This window comes from Pantherophis guttatus, chromosome 2 (assembly GCF_059756535.1).
Source record: "Pantherophis guttatus breed Tessera chromosome 2, ASM5975653v1, whole genome shotgun sequence".
NCBI classification, from domain to species: domain Eukaryota; kingdom Metazoa; phylum Chordata; class Lepidosauria; order Squamata; family Colubridae; genus Pantherophis; species Pantherophis guttatus.
Genome location: NC_142064.1, coordinates 260,384,535 through 260,401,851, shown reverse-complemented (window position 1 = coordinate 260,401,851; position 17,317 = coordinate 260,384,535). Strand labels below are relative to the sequence as shown.

The window sequence follows — 17,317 nt, the reverse complement described above, 5'->3', positions numbered from 1 at the left end:
CCATTTCATCCGGCTAGTAATGGTCAGGCTGAGAGATTTGTGAGGTCAGCAAAGGAGGCCCTTTCACGGTTAAGCCCCGGGGACTGGCAGGAAAGGGTAGACAAATTCCTAACAGCACAGCACTCCACACCCTGTACAGCCACAGGCCGAAGTCCGGCGGAGCTATTAATGGGGTGGAAACTCCGAGGGGTACTAGACAGACTTAACTCCAACTACTCCCCAGAAGTCTTCAAGGGGGGGAGAGGAAGCTCAGAGAGTTCACCATAGGAACACCGGTCCATGCCAGGAACTACGGGAAGGGCCCACTCTGGGAGGCAGGAACCATTGCAGAAATCACGGGGCCCAAATCATACAGGGTAGACATGAGGGACAGGAGAGTTTGGCGCAGGCACATTGATCAACTAAGGAAACGAATAGCCGCAGACACCGAGGACAGATTCGATGAGCCGATCCCTAACCCTGACTACCAACCAGAAACACAAACTACAAGCCCGGCAAAGCGGAGGACTTAGCTGAGGATTCGGGTATCCAGCGGTGCCCCATCGAGGAGGTCCAGCCCGCCGGGGAAGTCGCCGCCCACAAAGAAGTCTCGGAGGTTCCATTGGCGGAGCAGGGAGAAACAGAGAGTCCCTCCGACCTGCTCGACGACGCCCTCCAACTGAACTGCGCAGGTCAACTAGGATTCGTACACGCCCTAGTCACCTGAGAGACTTTGTATGCAAATAACGCCCTAAGTGACTTCTGGGAAGGGAGGAGTGTTATGTAAATAGGTTTGTTTGGTGGGAAGTTTGAATTAACTGACCATCAGCTGATTGGCTGACCACCACAGCTGCAAGGTATATAAAGGGAACTGGTTCCCTGGGTCAGTTGCTGGGTTCTCACCATATAATAAAGAGCTGTTGTCACTCACTACTCTGGCTTGCTGCGTCCTCATTCACCCAACATAACATGTAGAATGTGGGATAGGATCATTTGCTGACCGTAAATCTTCACGTTTGACCAATGAAATGCCTCTTAAGGCAAAAGGTGGATAGAAAGAGGCATTAGGAGTCTCAGGCCAACTTAGGACAGGGGGACCCATGGGGAGAGGTGGGGGGATCTGGTGGGTGGAGAACATCTTATACACCTTTGTCCTTTGTTCAAGGGCTTTTTGGGGAGGCTTCTTTAATCCCAACAGGGTCTCTGAGGGGACATACAGAGTCCCAAGCCCCCTCCTTTATCTTGCCTTTTTGTTGGTGGCATCTCGTTTATGGAATGACCTCCCCAGAGTCCCTTAATTGGCACCCACAGTGGCCTCATTTTGGCACCAGATGAAGACCTTTCGAAGGAAAGAAGGAAAGGAAGGAAGGAAGGAAGGAAGGAAGGAAGGAAGGAAGGAAGGAAGGAAGGAAGGAAGGAAGGAAGGAAGGAAGGAAGGAAGGAAGGAAGGAAAGGAACCACGAATATGACTGCAACTACAGTACTACTACTAAACAGGTTTAGGGCTGGGACCTAATTTACAGAACATTCACATCTAAATCTCTTTTAAATATTCCTCAGAAGTGGGGAGATGCAATGCAGAAACAACCCTAGAGGGAGTCCACAAAGACCTAAGGGAGGGAAGCCCCGCCCCTTATTTACATATAGGGAAAAGGCGGAGCTGGCTGCCATCTTGAGTTTGTTGACATGCCTTGGGATACCTTGGCCGTAATTCCCATCCCTTTCGATAGTCTGTTGGGCTAGATCAGTGGCTCTCAATTTGACATATGTGAAGTCAAATAATAAGCATTTTAACATTTCTCATTTTTTAATGTATATAGACATTAAAAAGTGCTTTATGAGAGTGTTTCACACTTATGACCATTGCAGCATCCTCATGATTACTTGATCAAAATTCAGTCGCTTGGCTATTGACTCATATTTATGACGGTTGCAGGGTCCCCGAGTCGTGTGATAGATTCCTCTTGCCTTCTTTTCCAACCATCCAGGCGCCTTCCCCTGGTACAGTCCATTCCTTGTGGCTGCCACTCCACTCAGCTCCCTCACATGGTTGGGTGGGGGTCAGATGGCTATTCAGCCAGTTCTCCCTCTCTCTCCTCTCTCCCCCGCCCCCTCCTGCTTGCTGGTCTCTCCTGCCACTGCCTCTGCTCCTCCCGTGATTCCCCTGCCTGCCTCCCTTTCTCTCCATCTCCTTCCTCCTCCTCCTTTCTCAACCTTTCCTCACACACTTTTCCCTCCTTTCCCCCCCACCCCTTTCTCTCCCTTTCCTCAACCCGTCCTCATGTGTCTCTTCCCCCCCTCACTTGGTGGGGTGGAGGCCAGGTGAGCCAGGAGGCCCCACTTCCCTTCCCTCCCTTCTCCCTCAGGTTTGCCCCCAAAGAGACCCACCTATCCCTCTCGCCCTCTCTCTCTATCCACTGCTCCCCTCCTTTTTCCTGCCAAAACCTCCTCCTTTTCATTCCCTTCTTCCCCCGTGAGAGTTAAAATGGGGCAAGGCTCACTTAACAGCTGACTCACTTGGGAGCAGAAATTTGGGGCTCAATTGTAAGTCCAGGACTACCTGTATTAGGTATCTTCATTAGGATTCCTCATTTGCTCCTTTGCCAAGAGCAGCTTGTCAATCTTCAGTTCTTTAGATGCTTTGAGGGGTTCCAGAGATCTGCTGTCAGCATTCAAAGTCACCATATCAGTTAAGTTTCACTCCCCTTATTTATTTTTATCTCGCCTTTATTATTTTTACAAATAACTCAAGGTGGCAAACATATCCAACCCATCTTCCTCCTCCTATACCTGTGAGGCTATAAAGCTTATATCGAGTGTAATATTTGCTGAAGCCCTGCTAGGGTTCCTTGGATTATGACAATTATGTGTTAAAAGGAAACGGGAGGAAAAAAGGGGGAAGGAAAGAAAAAAAGAAGGGGATGATTATAGAATATACTGAGTTATGGACACCTACACAATCATTGATTGCAACTAACATGAAACAAACAAGCATGATCCATAAATGGGATGAAGAGCTGTGACAGACATATAAAATCATGATTGACAGGCTTAGCTGTAAGGTATTTTTAATACTGATACACCTGAACACATGATGCTAAAGCCGATAAAGATCCTAGGACACCTCATTTTTTTTTTTATCCAGACAAATAGAAATGATGATCAGGTTTTTCCTTTATAAGGACTGATTGACTGACCAGGGTGGCATAGAACAATAAAAAAAGCTGAAGTAGCAAAAAGCTAAGGAATCTCTGCTTTAAAGGCTTTCGGAGATCCCTGCTTGGCAAATAGGGATTTTTCCAAATTTTTGTTTATGGTTATCTCTTCTTTTAGGGGAGTGTCATACAGGCACCTTCGAACAAACTGAAAGAGGGCAGAAGGGTCTCTCCAACCAAGGAAGCGTCTGAGAATGTATGGAGCAGAGTTGCTGTGCTGGCATCAAAAAAGCTCACTTGTCCCCCTTCGCAGTTGAGACAGATGCGGATCCTCGTGGGCTCCTCAGTCAGGACCAGGTCAGAGTGTTTTGATGGAGATTCGGCCCAGTATTTCCCTACACATTTCCAAAACGTCCAGAACATGGTCTGCTTATCAACCTTTGTTACATTCAGTAGCTTACTGGCAACCCCTACAGCCCATCCTTCTCTATCTCCTACAATTACTTCCCAGAAATGTCTCCCTGTTGAGAACTTCTGACAGCCAAGGACACAAGGCATAGATATGGGTTCTTTAAATGGCTTAACTCCTTTGACGCTTTTTCGATCTTGGGAGACTTCAAGCCACTCAAGATTGGCTGTGTCTGGATCCAGAGTTACATTCTCTGTAAGGGGGAAGGGAAGAAGGAAGGAAAAAAACAAGAGCTTCAGCTGCAGGCCTGGTTTGTGTCTTCAACTCTCAAGTGTTTAACCCTCTTGTGTGAATGGAGTTCAGCTTCCAAACACCCCCCCCCCCCAGGACTGGAAGACTCATTGTTCTTTTAAACAACACCTAAGCATTGCCTGGTCAAGAATCCTCCAACTTTGGCAACTGTAAGACTTGTAGACTTTAACTAACAGAATTCCAATGGCTGATGGGGCTGCTATTGTCCAGGTCCCTCTGCTCCCTTTTCTCCAAGCACTCGGGCTCTCCCACACTCTTAGTCCCATCCTCTGTTAACTGCCGGCCTGTTCAGCGCTCCTCTGGCCTTCTCCTTCCATTCACTTAGGTTGCCTTCACCATCTTCCAGTCCATCTGCCTCCCCTTCAGCTGCCACTACCTTGACTACCTGTACAGCTTTTGGCTCCTCCCCTCAGCTCTTCGTCTCTTGGCTCCACTGGTCAATTCCCCTAGTCTCTAGTCTCCCATGTGGCCGCCACTCTGCTGATTACCGTCCAGCTTCACCATCCTGGATGGGGAATTCTGGGAACTGAAGTCCACAAGTCTCACAATGGCCAAGTCCTTCAAACACTTCATAGTGCTCCACCTCTTCCAGAAGTTCAGGCAGAGCAAGAGGCTGCCATGTTTCAATTCTGAACTGGGAAAAGTCAGAAGGATCCCCCAGAGGTAACTTAGGACACATGATGGGATGTGAGGAGGCTCCGTCTTTTTCTCTACGAGCATCAGGGTATCACAGGGATGTACAAAAGGGGAGGATCTTATACAGGAAACCTCTGCTTTCACCAGTCTGATGGCCCACAGAGTGGAGGCAACCCTGATGCTCCAACTTTGCTATTTGCTTTGACCCAAAGGACCTAATTTCTGCTCCCAAAGATCTGGTCTCTCACCAACTTATAGTCAGGCAGTAAAATCAAGAGGATGTTATTAGCTTGGTAGGAATTCAAGATTCCTTTCACTCCCAGGTCATATTTTCCCATTTGTCCAGGTATTTCATTCTACACCAAGATTGGCTTCAGTTTTTTAGATTACCGTATTTTTCAGAGTATAAGACGCACCAGAGTATAAGACACAGCTTAGTTTTTGGGGAGGAAAATAGGGAAAAAAATCTGCCTACTAGGTATTCATCTGGCTATCGTCCTTAGTCTGGTCAGCTTCAGCACATTAGTTTGCTGGTTTTTTATCCCCTGCTTGGGGATAAAAAAAAGCTTCTAAAGAACAGCTGAGAGTCGGAGCAAAGCAGGGAGACCGCTTCACTCAGGGAGTTGAGGGAGCAGGCAAAGCTGGGAAGATTGCTTGCTAGTGCTTCATTAGTGCCTCGGTGGGGCTGAAAAAAGCTTCCAAAAAGCTACATACGGAGTATAAGATGCACCCAAATTTTCAGCCTCTTTTAGGGGGGGGGAAAGGTTTGTCTTACATTCCAAAAAATATGGTATGTATAGAACGGAACAGAGCAGAGCAGGAGTAGAGGAGTAGAACAGAACAGAACAGAACAGAACAACCGCTTGATTTGGCCAAATGTGATCAGTCACACAAGGAATTTTTCTCCATTGCATTAGCTAATATTGTACATATAAATGGCAAGTAATAGTTCATAAATCATATAATCATTAAAGTTTACTGGATCATCATAGTCTTATATAGTAATTAATCCTATATTTTTCTTTTTGATCTATTATGTTTCTCTTCACATTACTGGCATCAGAGCTCAAAATAGCACGGAAATCCAATTCCTGTAACTCATATTTACCTTCCTGTACTTGAAGTCCACTTTCCAGAGTATCTGGGGAAGAAAAGGGAGGAATTCAGCATCTCATCTCTGGAATTGGAGCAACAGAAGGGCCTCCCTCAGATTCCCTGGTTTGCTTTCCTTGGCCTCAGATCAGGAAATAAGGAATAGGGAAAGCTACAAGCCAGAATGTCATTGGTGGCTATATATATTCCATCAGGTATAAATATATTCTACTATATATGCACCTCAGTGGTGCAGTGGACTAAAGTGCTATTAAGTGTTACCACTTAGCTGCCAGCTGCCTACAATTAGTGCAAGTTCAAATCTCACCAGGCTCAAGGTTGACTCAGCCTTCCATCCTTTCGAGGTAGGTAAATTGAGGACCCGGATTGTGGGGCCAATAAGCCAACTTTGTATAGAACAACACCGGGGGGGGGGGGGCGAAAGCCCTAATAAGCAGGTATATACAAAAAAGAATGCAGGCTGTTGCTATAATGCACTGTAAGCCGCCCTGAGTCTACGGAGAAGGGCGGCATATAAATTGGACTAATAAATAATAAAAATAAATAAATAAATTCCATATACAGGTAGTCCTCAAGTTACAACTATTTTTTTAGTGATGTTATAGCAGCACTGACAAAGGAGCTTTATGATCGGTTCTCACACTTATGACTGTTGCAGCCTCCCCAGTCCCATGATCAAAATTTGGGCACTTGGGAACCAGCTTGTATGTACAATGGTTGCAGCATCCCATGATTCTGGGATTGTCCTCTTCAACCTTCCTGGGGAGCTTCTGACACGCAAAATCAATGCATGAATCCAGATTCATTTATCAACCACGATTCACTTAACTGCCGTGATTTTCTGAATAACTGTGGCAAAAATGTTCGTAAAATGGGGCACTGCTCACTTAACAACTGCCTTGCTTAGCAACAGAAATTTTCTGCTCAACTGAGGTCGTAAGTCAAGAACTACCTGTATGTATTCCATTATACTTAGTGGAAACTTATTCTGCTTCCCCAGTGATCAGGGCAAATGGATTTGGGCCAGGGGTGGCCTCCACTTACCTTCGCTACCGGTTCACAATGTGCGTGCGTGCGCAGAGTGTCTGTGATGATGTCCAGGTGGGTGGGCGGAGGCTCCCACCACCGCTACTACCAGTTCGCAAGATCCAGAGCGAACCGGTAGGAACCCACCACTGATTTGGGCTACGAAGACTACAGGTAGTCTCCATTTACAATCCTAACTGAGACACTGATCCTGAAATCAATCCCTCTTTGATCCATGTGACATTGACCCAGAATCTCTCTTGGATGCTCAAAATGTCATTGAGTGTAAAACTCCAGCGGCTGTTTTTTACCTCTCAGTTTTTTCATGGCACTTTTCAGAAGTGCAGGGATATCACTGTAATCCCAGATTGTCCTCTTTGGCTCTAGAAGTAAATCCACCGGATTCTCATATGTTTCCTTAGCCTGGTACCTGGCAAGACAAAATAGCAGAATAACAGAGTTGGAAGGGACCTTGTAGGTCATCTAGTCCAGCATCCCCCCCAACCACCCAAGCAGGAGACCCCCCCTTTGTTTCTGACAGGTGGCAGTCCGGCCTCTTCTTGAAAACTTCCAGTGATGAAGCTCCCACTACTTCTGGAGGGAAGCTGTTTCATTGGTTGATTGTCCTCAGTCAGAAAATTTCTCCTTATTTCTAAGTTGAATCTCTCCTTGATCAGTTTCCATCCATTATTCCTTGCATGGCCTTCAGGTGCTTTGCAAAACAGATTGACCCCCTTATCTCTGTGACAGACCGTCAAATATTGGAACACTCTCTCCAGAATTTGTGCATTGGGCTGTTCCATGCCTTGTATTTATGTGGTGCCTGGTTGTGTATGGCTTTTAGTTGTTAAGTGGGGTGTTGATGGACAGCTATTAAGTCATTGATTGTCATTTTCTTGTGTTGCCCTGTCCTCAGATCCTAAGTACCTGGTAAGATGGTGGGAAATCAGCACTCCTGTTGACTGACAAGGGCCCCTGTTTCCCAGGCTTCAGTCAATTCTCTGGCTAGCTATTCAAATATGGGCACCATGTGCGACTCAGTGGATCCTGACCCAGAACTGCACTCATCTACCTTCATCAAGTTAAACAAGAGATCTAGTAGAGGCAACTAAGTTCCAGTTTTGGGCTCCCTACTCTTCAAAATACTTGTGAATCTCTTGGCCAAAACAATGGATTTGTCAGAGTTTGCAGCAATCCAACCAGCACACAAGTAAATAATTCAGCAGGATTCATTTATAGAAGAAACTTCTTTATATACAATAATATAGAGCATGATGCATGTATACAATACCCATGCAGTAGAAGCCAGGACCATAATAACCAGAATTCAGAAACACAGAAGCTATATTGCAAGGACAAAGTAACTCTTATATATATACAGATCAGTCAAGCTAAGCCCCACCCAGGCTCCGAGCCATCTCCCATGGCTCACAATAGATCCTGTTTGTTAGTCACCAAACAGTTCCCATTGGTTGTCTTGTTGTTATGGCTATTCCAGCTCATAATTTCTTATACACTGACAGGATTGTATCTGACCAAATGACTGATGACTAATATGGGTGAGGTAGGTAAACAATTAGCAGATGGATATAACATTCAAACTGATCTTGATGGATTAAACTAGTGGTTCCCAAAGTGGGCGGGATGATTTACGGGGTGCTAAGAGGCAAGGGGGGCATCGGGGGGTGCTAAGAGGCAAAGGGGGTGGCAGAGAGTGCTGGAGTTGGGCTCCCCCCTGCAACTGTAACTCTTTTTAAATCAGACGTGATATGTAAGTCCGTGATGGCAAACCTATGGCACGCGTGCCACAGGTGGCATGTGGAGCCATGTCACCTGGCACGCGCGGCATCGGCCATTCCTCTTCCGGGTTCACAACCCAAAGCTCAGATCATCAGACTAGCTGGCCAGTGCACATGTGTGCATCAGAAACTGAAAGTTTGTTTCCCGGGGCACGCATGCCACTGGGCAGCTCCTCTTACCACGCGTGTGAGGCTGAACTCTTGGATGCTCTCTTATTGCTCTCCTTGCTTGCTATCGGTCGCTGCTTGCCCAAACGACTCGGCCCAGGCCCAGCTGCTCCACTCCTCGCCCGCTTGACTGCCGTTGCCTTCCTAACTTTTGGTAAGTTGCAGGTGGGCTGCCGCGGATGGGGGGGAGGGGCTGGAGGGGCGGCATGCCTGGCTGGCCTACTGCCACATGTGATGTGCTGCCCAGGAAAGGGGAGGGCTGTGGGGGGGAGGGGCTGGGGGGGATTAAATATTGCTAATTATATTGTGTTGAGGTTGTCTGTTGAGGTTGTTTGGAAAGGTCTAAAAAGCCCTGAAATACAGTACGTTGTCCTTACAATAAAATACTGTGAAATAAAGAAAAAACCTTTCCAAAATAGGAAAACTGCTGGCAGAGCTTCTGATCTCTGAGTCTGTAAAGAAAAGGGTGGATTTACTTACTTCTTCAAGATGCTTCCAATGTCCTAAAAAATAAAGAGAGGAAGCACTGAAAGGAGCCATTTCCTAGGCAGAAAATTAAATTCTTACAGTCACAAAATACATGAGTGAAACGTCTGGACAACCAGACACTAACAGACATACAAAATACTTCAATTTTTTTTAAAAAATCCATTGCTCTTTCCCCCCCCTTTTTTTTTTTTTAGAGTGGTATTGTTTTTACTTTCTTGTCTAAGAAAAATTAGACCCAGATTGAATCCAACACAATTACAGAAAATATATATTTATATATAAAACATGATAGCAAAAAGAAAAGACTATTTGAAAAACAAGAAAATGCACCTATAGGATAAAAAAAATCCCCTGCATTTATGCTTCCAGAATGAAGGCACTTTGGAAAATCCAGGTGGTGATAATACTTTGAAGAAGGTGATCAGTGTTGAGTTTTTCCTTGGCCTGGAGATTTAAGGGAGGGGAAGACCCTACAAAGAACACCCACCACCACATCCCCCAATACGGGATAGGAACTCTAAGCAGACATTCTTAAAATCGTGAAGAATATATAGACAATTGACCAGAACTTTGAATTCCTGCTTTTTCTGAATTACATTATGTATCCCTAATATTAGCCATTACAGGCAGTCCTTGACTAAACAGTTCATTTAGTGACCGTTCAAAGTTACCACGGCACTGAAAAAAATTATTTATGATCATTTTTCACACTTAAGGCTCTTGCAGAAAAAGAGGATACAGAATACTATAAAATTTGGTACAGATGGTATGAGTGGTTGGAGGAAAGGAAAAATGAAGAAGAAAAATAAGGGGGAGATAAAGAAATGTCCAAAAATAATGGGGAAAATGGGTAAAATACAATTTAGTGATTGAAATGAAAAAGAGAAATATATTGTAAATGAAATGATGGGGACAGATAGTAATTTGGAATGAGATGAAGTAAAATTGGTGGAAATAGTAAATAATAAGGAAGGACCACTATGAAAAAGCTGTAAAAAGAGTCTTGTATATAAGTGTTGTATGTCTTGTATTGTTTTACTGTGTTATAAATAAACTTTTTTAAAAAAAGAAAGACTCTTGCAGCATCCCCATGGTCACATGATCAAAATTCAGCCACTGGGCAACCGATTCATATTTATGACGGTTGCAGCGTCCTGGGGTCATGTGATCACCATTAGTGAACTTCTGACAACCAAAGTCAGTGTGGAAGCCTGATTCATTTAACAACCGTGTTACTAACTTAACCACTGCAGAGATTCACTTAACAACAGCGGCAAGAAAAGTCATAAAATGGGGCAAAATTCACTTAACAATTGTTTCCCTCAGCAACAGAAATTTCGAGTCCAAGTGTGCTCATATGTCAAGGACTACCTGTTGTCTTCATACCTTCCAGTTTCCTTTCCATAGAAAGAGTCAAAAAGTTTACTAAATGAGGAGTTGAAGAAAAGATTTTGAACTTGGTCAAGCTAAAATAAGGAAGAATTTCCTGACAGTGAGAAATATTTATCAGTGGAACAGCCTGCCTCCCTGAGTTTTGGGTGCTCCATCACTGGAGGATTCCAATAATAGTTTGGACAACCATTTTGGGGGGATGGTTATGAGGTCCCCTGCCTTGGGTAGAAGATTGGACCAGAAGACCTCCAAGGTCCCTTCCAGCCCTAGGATTCTATGATCTCAACTTCCTGACTGACCTGTAAGAGTTTGCTGGCTGGCTGCTGAAGCTTCTCTTCTATCTCCTGGATGAGATGGTCAAGAGAGCCCAGTTCCTCCATGTGCTTGGCCAAACCCTCCTCCTTTCTTGCCATAATATCCTTCTCCGTTTCTTCCATTTGAGTCAATAGAAGCTTCTCCTGTCCTTCTAACCAGAGTTTTAGCTCTCTGAATTCAGCCACTACATTTTTCTTCACTTCTTTGATGAGCTCCTAGAATAAGAAAGAGAAAAAGCAAAAGTCATAATTTTATTTTTAATTGTTTTACTTAATTATTTTTACTTTTATTTTAATTGTTACAATAATTAAACAGATTCCTTGAAGAATCCAGAAGTGAGGTAGGAGAATATCCGAAGCAAACAAAAAACCCATTTGATAATAAAAAGCGTAGGGGGAAAGGGTTTTTGTTTTTTTTTAAAGGCTCTAGTTTAATGACCTCTCATGAAAATTTTCTTAGCAATCAGGGATTCCAAAAAAGGAGACAGAAAAATGTTTGTGTTCACAATTTTTTCAATAGGATGAAATATGGTTTGCATTAATTTATTAAACAAAACAAACCCATTGTATTAAACAAAGCTCATGGGATAGGGGCACTTAACCCAACTGTGACTCATTCAGCCAATGGTGACATCTTAGTCCCCAGGTTAAGAACACGTTCTGTGCCCTAACACCGTCTTTAACTTTAACCAGTGAGATGGTTCCGCCCCAGGCGCCTGATGGAACCCGAAAGGTTCCTGATGGAGCTTGGATCATCTCCCGCCTCCTTAACCCACGATTCCTCCGAGGCCCTAGTGGCGGCCTGGGATCAAATCGCTCCCTTAACCTTGGAGCGAGGGAGGACCCCTTTCAGGGCTGAGCTGAGGATTTTGCACAGTTTCTGGAAGATAAAATCGCTCAGATCCGGACCGGGTTGGACTCTGACTGAGCAGAGTCCACTGAGGAGACCAGGCCTAGTCCTTGGTTGAGTTTGAGCCTGTTTCGTTGGATGAAGTGGACAGGATTATGGGTCGGCTGGGGGCCTCCACGTGTGCATTGGACCCGTGTCCCTCCTGGCTTGTTTCTGTAGCCAGAGAGGTGACCGGAGACTGGATCAAGGCTGTTGTTATCGCCTCGCTGAGGGAGGGATTCATCCCCGCTGCACTCAAAGAGGCGGTGGTTCAACCCCTCCTTAAGAAGCCCAACCTGGACCCAGACTCCCTTAACAACTATTGTCCAGGCTCCAGCCTCCGCTTTTTAGTGAAGGTTGTTGAGACCATGGTGGCACAGCAATTCCCTCATTTCCTGGAGGAAACAGACTACCTGGACCCTTACCAATCTGGTTTCAGGCGCAGTCACAGCATGGAAACGGCATTGGTCACCCTAGTGAATGATCTCTGGTGGGCCCGTGATGGGGTTGTTCCTCCATCCTGGTCCTTCTTGACCTCTCAGCGGCTTTTGATACCATCGACCATGGTATCCTACTGCAGCGACTCAGGGGGTTGGGGATAGGAGGCACTGTGTTGCAGTGGTTCTCCTCCTACCTCTTGGGTTGCTCGCAGTTTGTATCGGCGGGGGGGTCACAGATCCTCCCAGAGGCCCCTCACTTGTGGGGTGCCTCAGGGATCAGTTCTCTCCCCCCTGCTTTTTAACATCTATATGAAGCCGCTGGATAAGATCATTTGTGGTTTTGGGGTGAGGTATCACCAATATGCGGATGATACCCAGCTTTATATCTCCACCCCAGGCCACCCTGGGGATGCCCTTTCCGTGATGTCTTGTTGCCTGGAGACAGTGCGGGCTTGGATGGGAAGGAAAAGGCTCAGACTCAACCCTTCCAAGACTGAGTGGCTGAGGATGCCGGCATCTCGGGATCTAGAGGTACCATCTTTAGTGATCGGAGGGAGATTTTTACCCCCTCCAACAGGGTTCGCAATCTGGGTGTCCTCCTGGATTCTCGGCTGTCCCTGGATGATCATCTGACGGCCGTAACCAGGGGGGCTTTCACACAAGTACATCTTGTGCGCCAGTTGTGCCCTTTCCTAGACCGAGATGCCCTCGCCACGGTCACTCATGCCCTTGTTACTTCTCGGTTGGACTACTGTAATGCCCCCTACATGGGGCTGCCCTTGGGATGCATCCGGAGGCTCCAGCTAGTCCAGAATGCGGCCACGCAGGTAATTACGGGGGCTCCTCGTTACTCCCGTGTTACACCTCTCCTGCGCGAGCTGCACTGGCTGCCGGTTGCTCTCCGGGTCCGTTTCAAGGTGCTGGTGCTTACCTATAAAGCCCTACATGGCTTAGGCCTGGGGTACTTACGGGACCATCTTCTGCCTTCCTCCCACCGTCCCATGCGCTCCCACAGAGCAGGCCTCCTCAGGGTGCCGTCGGCCAAACAATGTCGGCTAGCGGCCCCCAGGGGGAGACCTTTCTCTGTTGGAGCGCCGACCCTCTGGAATGGTCTGCCCACCGAGCTCAGGATAGCCCCCGACCTCCTCTCCTTTCCCCGCCAACTGAAGGCATGGCTGTTCCAACAATAATCTGATCGTGGGGTTGTACAATGCTATAATTTTAAATTGTTTTTAATGGGGGTTTTAATTTTAATTTGAATTAACACTGTGATTTGTATTGTTGATTGCTGTATGCCCTGAATCCTTCGAGAGAATGGCGGCATATAAATCACAATAATAAATAAATAAATAAATAAATAAATAAATAAATAAATAAATAAATAAATAAACAAACTTGAATTTCATTTAAGTCAGAATTTGTACTAAAACACAGGCTGCCTATTATCAAAGATGGCAGACGGTGTTTTCCTTCCTATTAGCTCAGAAGCTCCTCACTGTTGGATCAATACTTACAAGCATCTCCTGCACTGTTTGCTCTGTGTCTCCTTTGTATGTAGCTATTTTTTCCTTCTCCTCCTTCTGAGCCTTCAGGCAATCCTCCACCTTGATCTGAAAAATACAAGTTTTGAGTTTCTTTTCCGTAAAGGATTACATCGGAGGGAAGACCCAGTTAGAAGATATATGCAAGCGTCATAAATACATGGCAGTTGGCAAGCGTCCAAATTTTGATCATGTGACCACAGAATGCTGCAATGATCATAAGGGTGAAAAACATTATGTCACTTTTTTCATTGTCGTCATAACTTTGAACAGTCACTAAACGAATTGTTTTAAGTCAAGGACTACCTGTAATGGCATTAAAGTGAGCTGCCTGAGTCTCCTGGTTGCAGTCATCCAGAAGCATCACTGAGAAATGAACGTTTGGCCTGATCCAGCAGGAGTGTTTTTCGGGGTCTGCACTCAAGACTTTGGAGGAATGACAATTTCGTTCTAGAGCCAACGTGGAAAGGGAGCCTATTTTACCCTACAGGCAATTTCCCTTGCTAAGCAAGACAGTTAAGTGATGTTCTTGCTGCAGTTGTTTTTTAAAAAAAATAATATTTATTAAATTTTCAAAGATTAAAATATACAGTACAAAAAATAGAAAAGAATAAAAAATAAAAAACTATAACACACAGCAAAAACAAACAAACAAAAACATACACATCAAAACCTAAGCACTAGTAACAGCTTTTCTATATCGGCATCTCTATCCTAATTAACTGCCATACACAAATTCTACTTCTATCTGTCTTAACTTACATCCTTATCTAAGTTACAATATCTTCTATTCACAATTTGGTTTCGTAACAAAATATCGCTTATATTTTAGATTTACTCTCCAGCCAGGAATACCATCTATTCCAAATTAAATAGTCCTTCGGGTCTTCCCTTTTCTTAATTTCCATAGATAATCTGTCCATTTCTGCGCAGTCATAATTTTTTTAAATTATAAATTGGTCTGGAGGGGATATCCGGTTGTTTCCAATTTTGTGTTATGGCAAGTCTACACGCAGTTAGTATGTGTAATGTGATATATTGTAATTTTTTTTCCATTTTCCCTTCTTAAATACCAAGGAGGAATAATTCCAGTTTTCTTTCTATCTTCCACCCAGTTATCTCTTCCAGGCATTTTTTTATCTTCCACCAAAATTTCCTAATCTTAGGGCAGGTCCACCACATATGGTAGAAGGTCCCTCGGCTATGGCCGTACCTCCAACAATCCGGGGACCTGTTTTGAGAACATCCTTACCAATTTCGCTTGTGGCAGGTGCCATCGGTAAAACATCTTATAAAGATTCTCCTTGTAAGCAGCTGACATTGTTAGTTTATAGTTTCTCACCCATAATTTATCCCATTGAGCCAAATGAATGTTATAGCCAAAATTTGTTGCCCAGCTAATCATTGTTTCCTTCACGGTTTCTTCTTCCATTTTAAATTTTAACAGAAAATTATATATTTTTGTGATCATTTTTTCTCTTGGTCTTAAAAATATCTTATCCAATTCCAATTGTTCTCTGTGTATACCATATTGTTCCCTGTCTTTTTTATATTTTGTCCTAATTTGCAAATATGGCCACCAGTCAATTTTTATTCCTTGTTTTTTTAAATTTTGTTCTGTTTTTAAATTTCCAAGGTCTTGCTGCAGTTGTTAAGTGAATCACTGCAGTTGTTCACTTTTAGTAACACAGTTGTGAAGTGATTCTGGCTTCCCAATTGACTTTGCTTGTGAGAAAGTCACTAAATGAATGGTTGTAATTCAAAGACTATGGTAAATCTGTCTTCAAAAAAATTGCAGCCACAAAGGATAAAGCAGGAGGTGAAGGTCTCAGGTTGGAATTAGGGAAGTTTGTTAAAGGAATGGCCGAGGCAGAAAGTTGCAGAGGAGTGTAATAACACCAGGAACCAATGGGGGGGACACATAGACATCAACTTTGGAAACTTCTTATTATAATAATAAAACACACAGCTCTTTTGATAAGAAAGCTAATTAGCACAAATACGCAATGTATGAGGAATGTGAGTAAAGTAGGCCAGGACAAGAAATCAAAAGAAACTCCTGTCAAGGAACCTTAATCTGAACCCTATATTTTGAATGTTTACATCGTTCAGGGGTCTTGGCTCCTTTAGCTGTTGAGACCCTTTTGTTGAAGTACGTCATTAAAAGTCCCGTGAGCCTCCTCTCCAGTCTGGTTCTAATTTGCATCTGCGCCAGGCTAAACCCAGTTTGTGGACAACAGAAAAAGTAAATTGGTCCAAGGATTGCCAGGAAGACCAAGGATCTGGATGCCCCTCCGCAGCGATTCCTCCTGGCTGATTCCTACCTGGTATTCCGGGAAAGCCTCCTCCGTAGGGATCACCGAGTGGCCCCTGTGCTCTTTGGATAGGTAGCAGACCAAGCAGATGAGGGTCTCGTGGTCCTTACAGAAGAGCTTGAGGGGCTCCCGGTGCTTCTGGCAGAGATTCCCTCCTTCCTCACCCGGACGGCTGCTGCATAGGCTGGCCCCTTCCAGCACCCGCGCCAGCTGCCAGTTGGAGAGGAGGCTGCGGGGCGCGAAGGTCTGCCTGCATTGGGGGCAGGAAGCCTCCGATTCCGACGTTCCCCAACTGCGGGTCAGGCAGCCCCGGCAGAAGTTGTGGCCGCACTCCGGGATGAGCACGGGGTCCTGGAAATAGTCCAGGCAGATGGAGCAGGTGGCGTCTTCCAGCAAAACAGGCAAGGACGCTTCGGCCGCCATCGCCTCCTCCTCCACCAGGACAAAGAAAGAGAAAGTTAAGTTTCGTTTCTTTTCCTCCAAATCAGGTGACCGCCTTTGGGCTCTGCCCAGATGGGAAACCGAAATGAATTGTTGTTATTCTTGTGCTCAGTCTCGCTGGCTGAGTGAAAAAAAAGTGTTTTATAAACAACAAACTGGAGAGAAGCAAACATTCGCAGGATGGACCCCCGATCAATTATTATTGGCCCAATCAGCTCGTCAAAGGGGGGGGGGGAGTTTTCAAAATAATAATCCTTCTTTTTCTTCCTTCTTCCATCTTCCTTTCTTCCTCCTCCCCCTCCTCCTCCTCTTCCTTCTCCTTCATATCCCTCATCGGACATTGGCGATCATGTTGGCGATCCTATTTTTATCAACAGCCGCACGAAAAAGTGCTGCTTTTTAAAATCTGGGGAGAAGCAAATATTTTTGGGACAGACCCCCCCAGTCAATTACTGATCCAAGTATCCTACTAAAGTGAAAGATATTGAAAAATCCTGGGGAGAAAGAAACCTCCATGGGGCTGATTCACCATCAATTATTATTCAGGCACCCACTTGTTAAAGGGGAAAATGCTTTTTTAAAAAATGGGAAGAATGAAACGTTTATGGGATGGAATGGAGTAAAGTTGGCATGGAAGAAACCCTTGATAAAACCCCAAAGCCAATGCTGCAATCGATAGGATGTCTCACAGATAAAGGAGAATGTAGAAATTATAATCCGTTCCCTAACTTCTAATATGAATATCTGGCAAAGGAAGACCTGCCTGGACTGTCCCTTTCCCAGCCAGGAAGTGGATCAGAAAAGTTCCAAAATTGGGCAAAGACTACCTTGTGGAATATGCAATATATAGAATGTAGAATGGGATCATTTGCTGGATGGAAATCTTCAAGTTTGACCAA

General features: G+C 44.9%; 1 protein-coding gene across 1 annotated transcript; it reads right to left on the bottom strand.

Annotated features, from left to right (window-relative positions):
* Positions 1 to 2,688: 2,688 nt before the first annotated feature.
* On the bottom strand, positions 2,689 to 16,735 carry LOC148115680 (E3 ubiquitin-protein ligase TRIM39-like). The gene is made up of 7 exons (XM_087888169.1): positions 15,987 to 16,735; positions 13,636 to 13,731; positions 10,778 to 11,008; positions 9,078 to 9,100; positions 6,942 to 7,060; positions 5,600 to 5,632; positions 2,689 to 3,796 (listed from the first exon to the last, which is right to left on the bottom strand). The coding sequence occupies exons 1-7, from the start codon at positions 16,398 to 16,400 to the stop codon at positions 3,309 to 3,311; spliced, it is 1,404 nt and encodes a 467-aa protein (XP_087744295.1). The 5' UTR covers positions 16,401 to 16,735; the 3' UTR covers positions 2,689 to 3,308.
* Between the last annotated feature and the right edge of the window lie 582 nt (positions 16,736 to 17,317).

Coding starts and splice junctions, on each gene's coding strand:
- LOC148115680 (XM_087888169.1), bottom strand. CDS start 16,400: ATGGCGGCCGAAGCGTCCTTGCCTGTTTTGCTGGAAGACGCCACCTGC. Junction 13,732..15,986: donor AGGCTTTCCCGGAATACCAG/GTAGGAATCAGC, acceptor TGTATTTTTCAG/ATCAAGGTGGAGGATTGCCT. Junction 5,633..6,941: donor TGCCATGAAAAAACTGAGAG/GTAAAAAACAGC, acceptor TTTCTTCCCCAG/ATACTCTGGAAAGTGGACTT.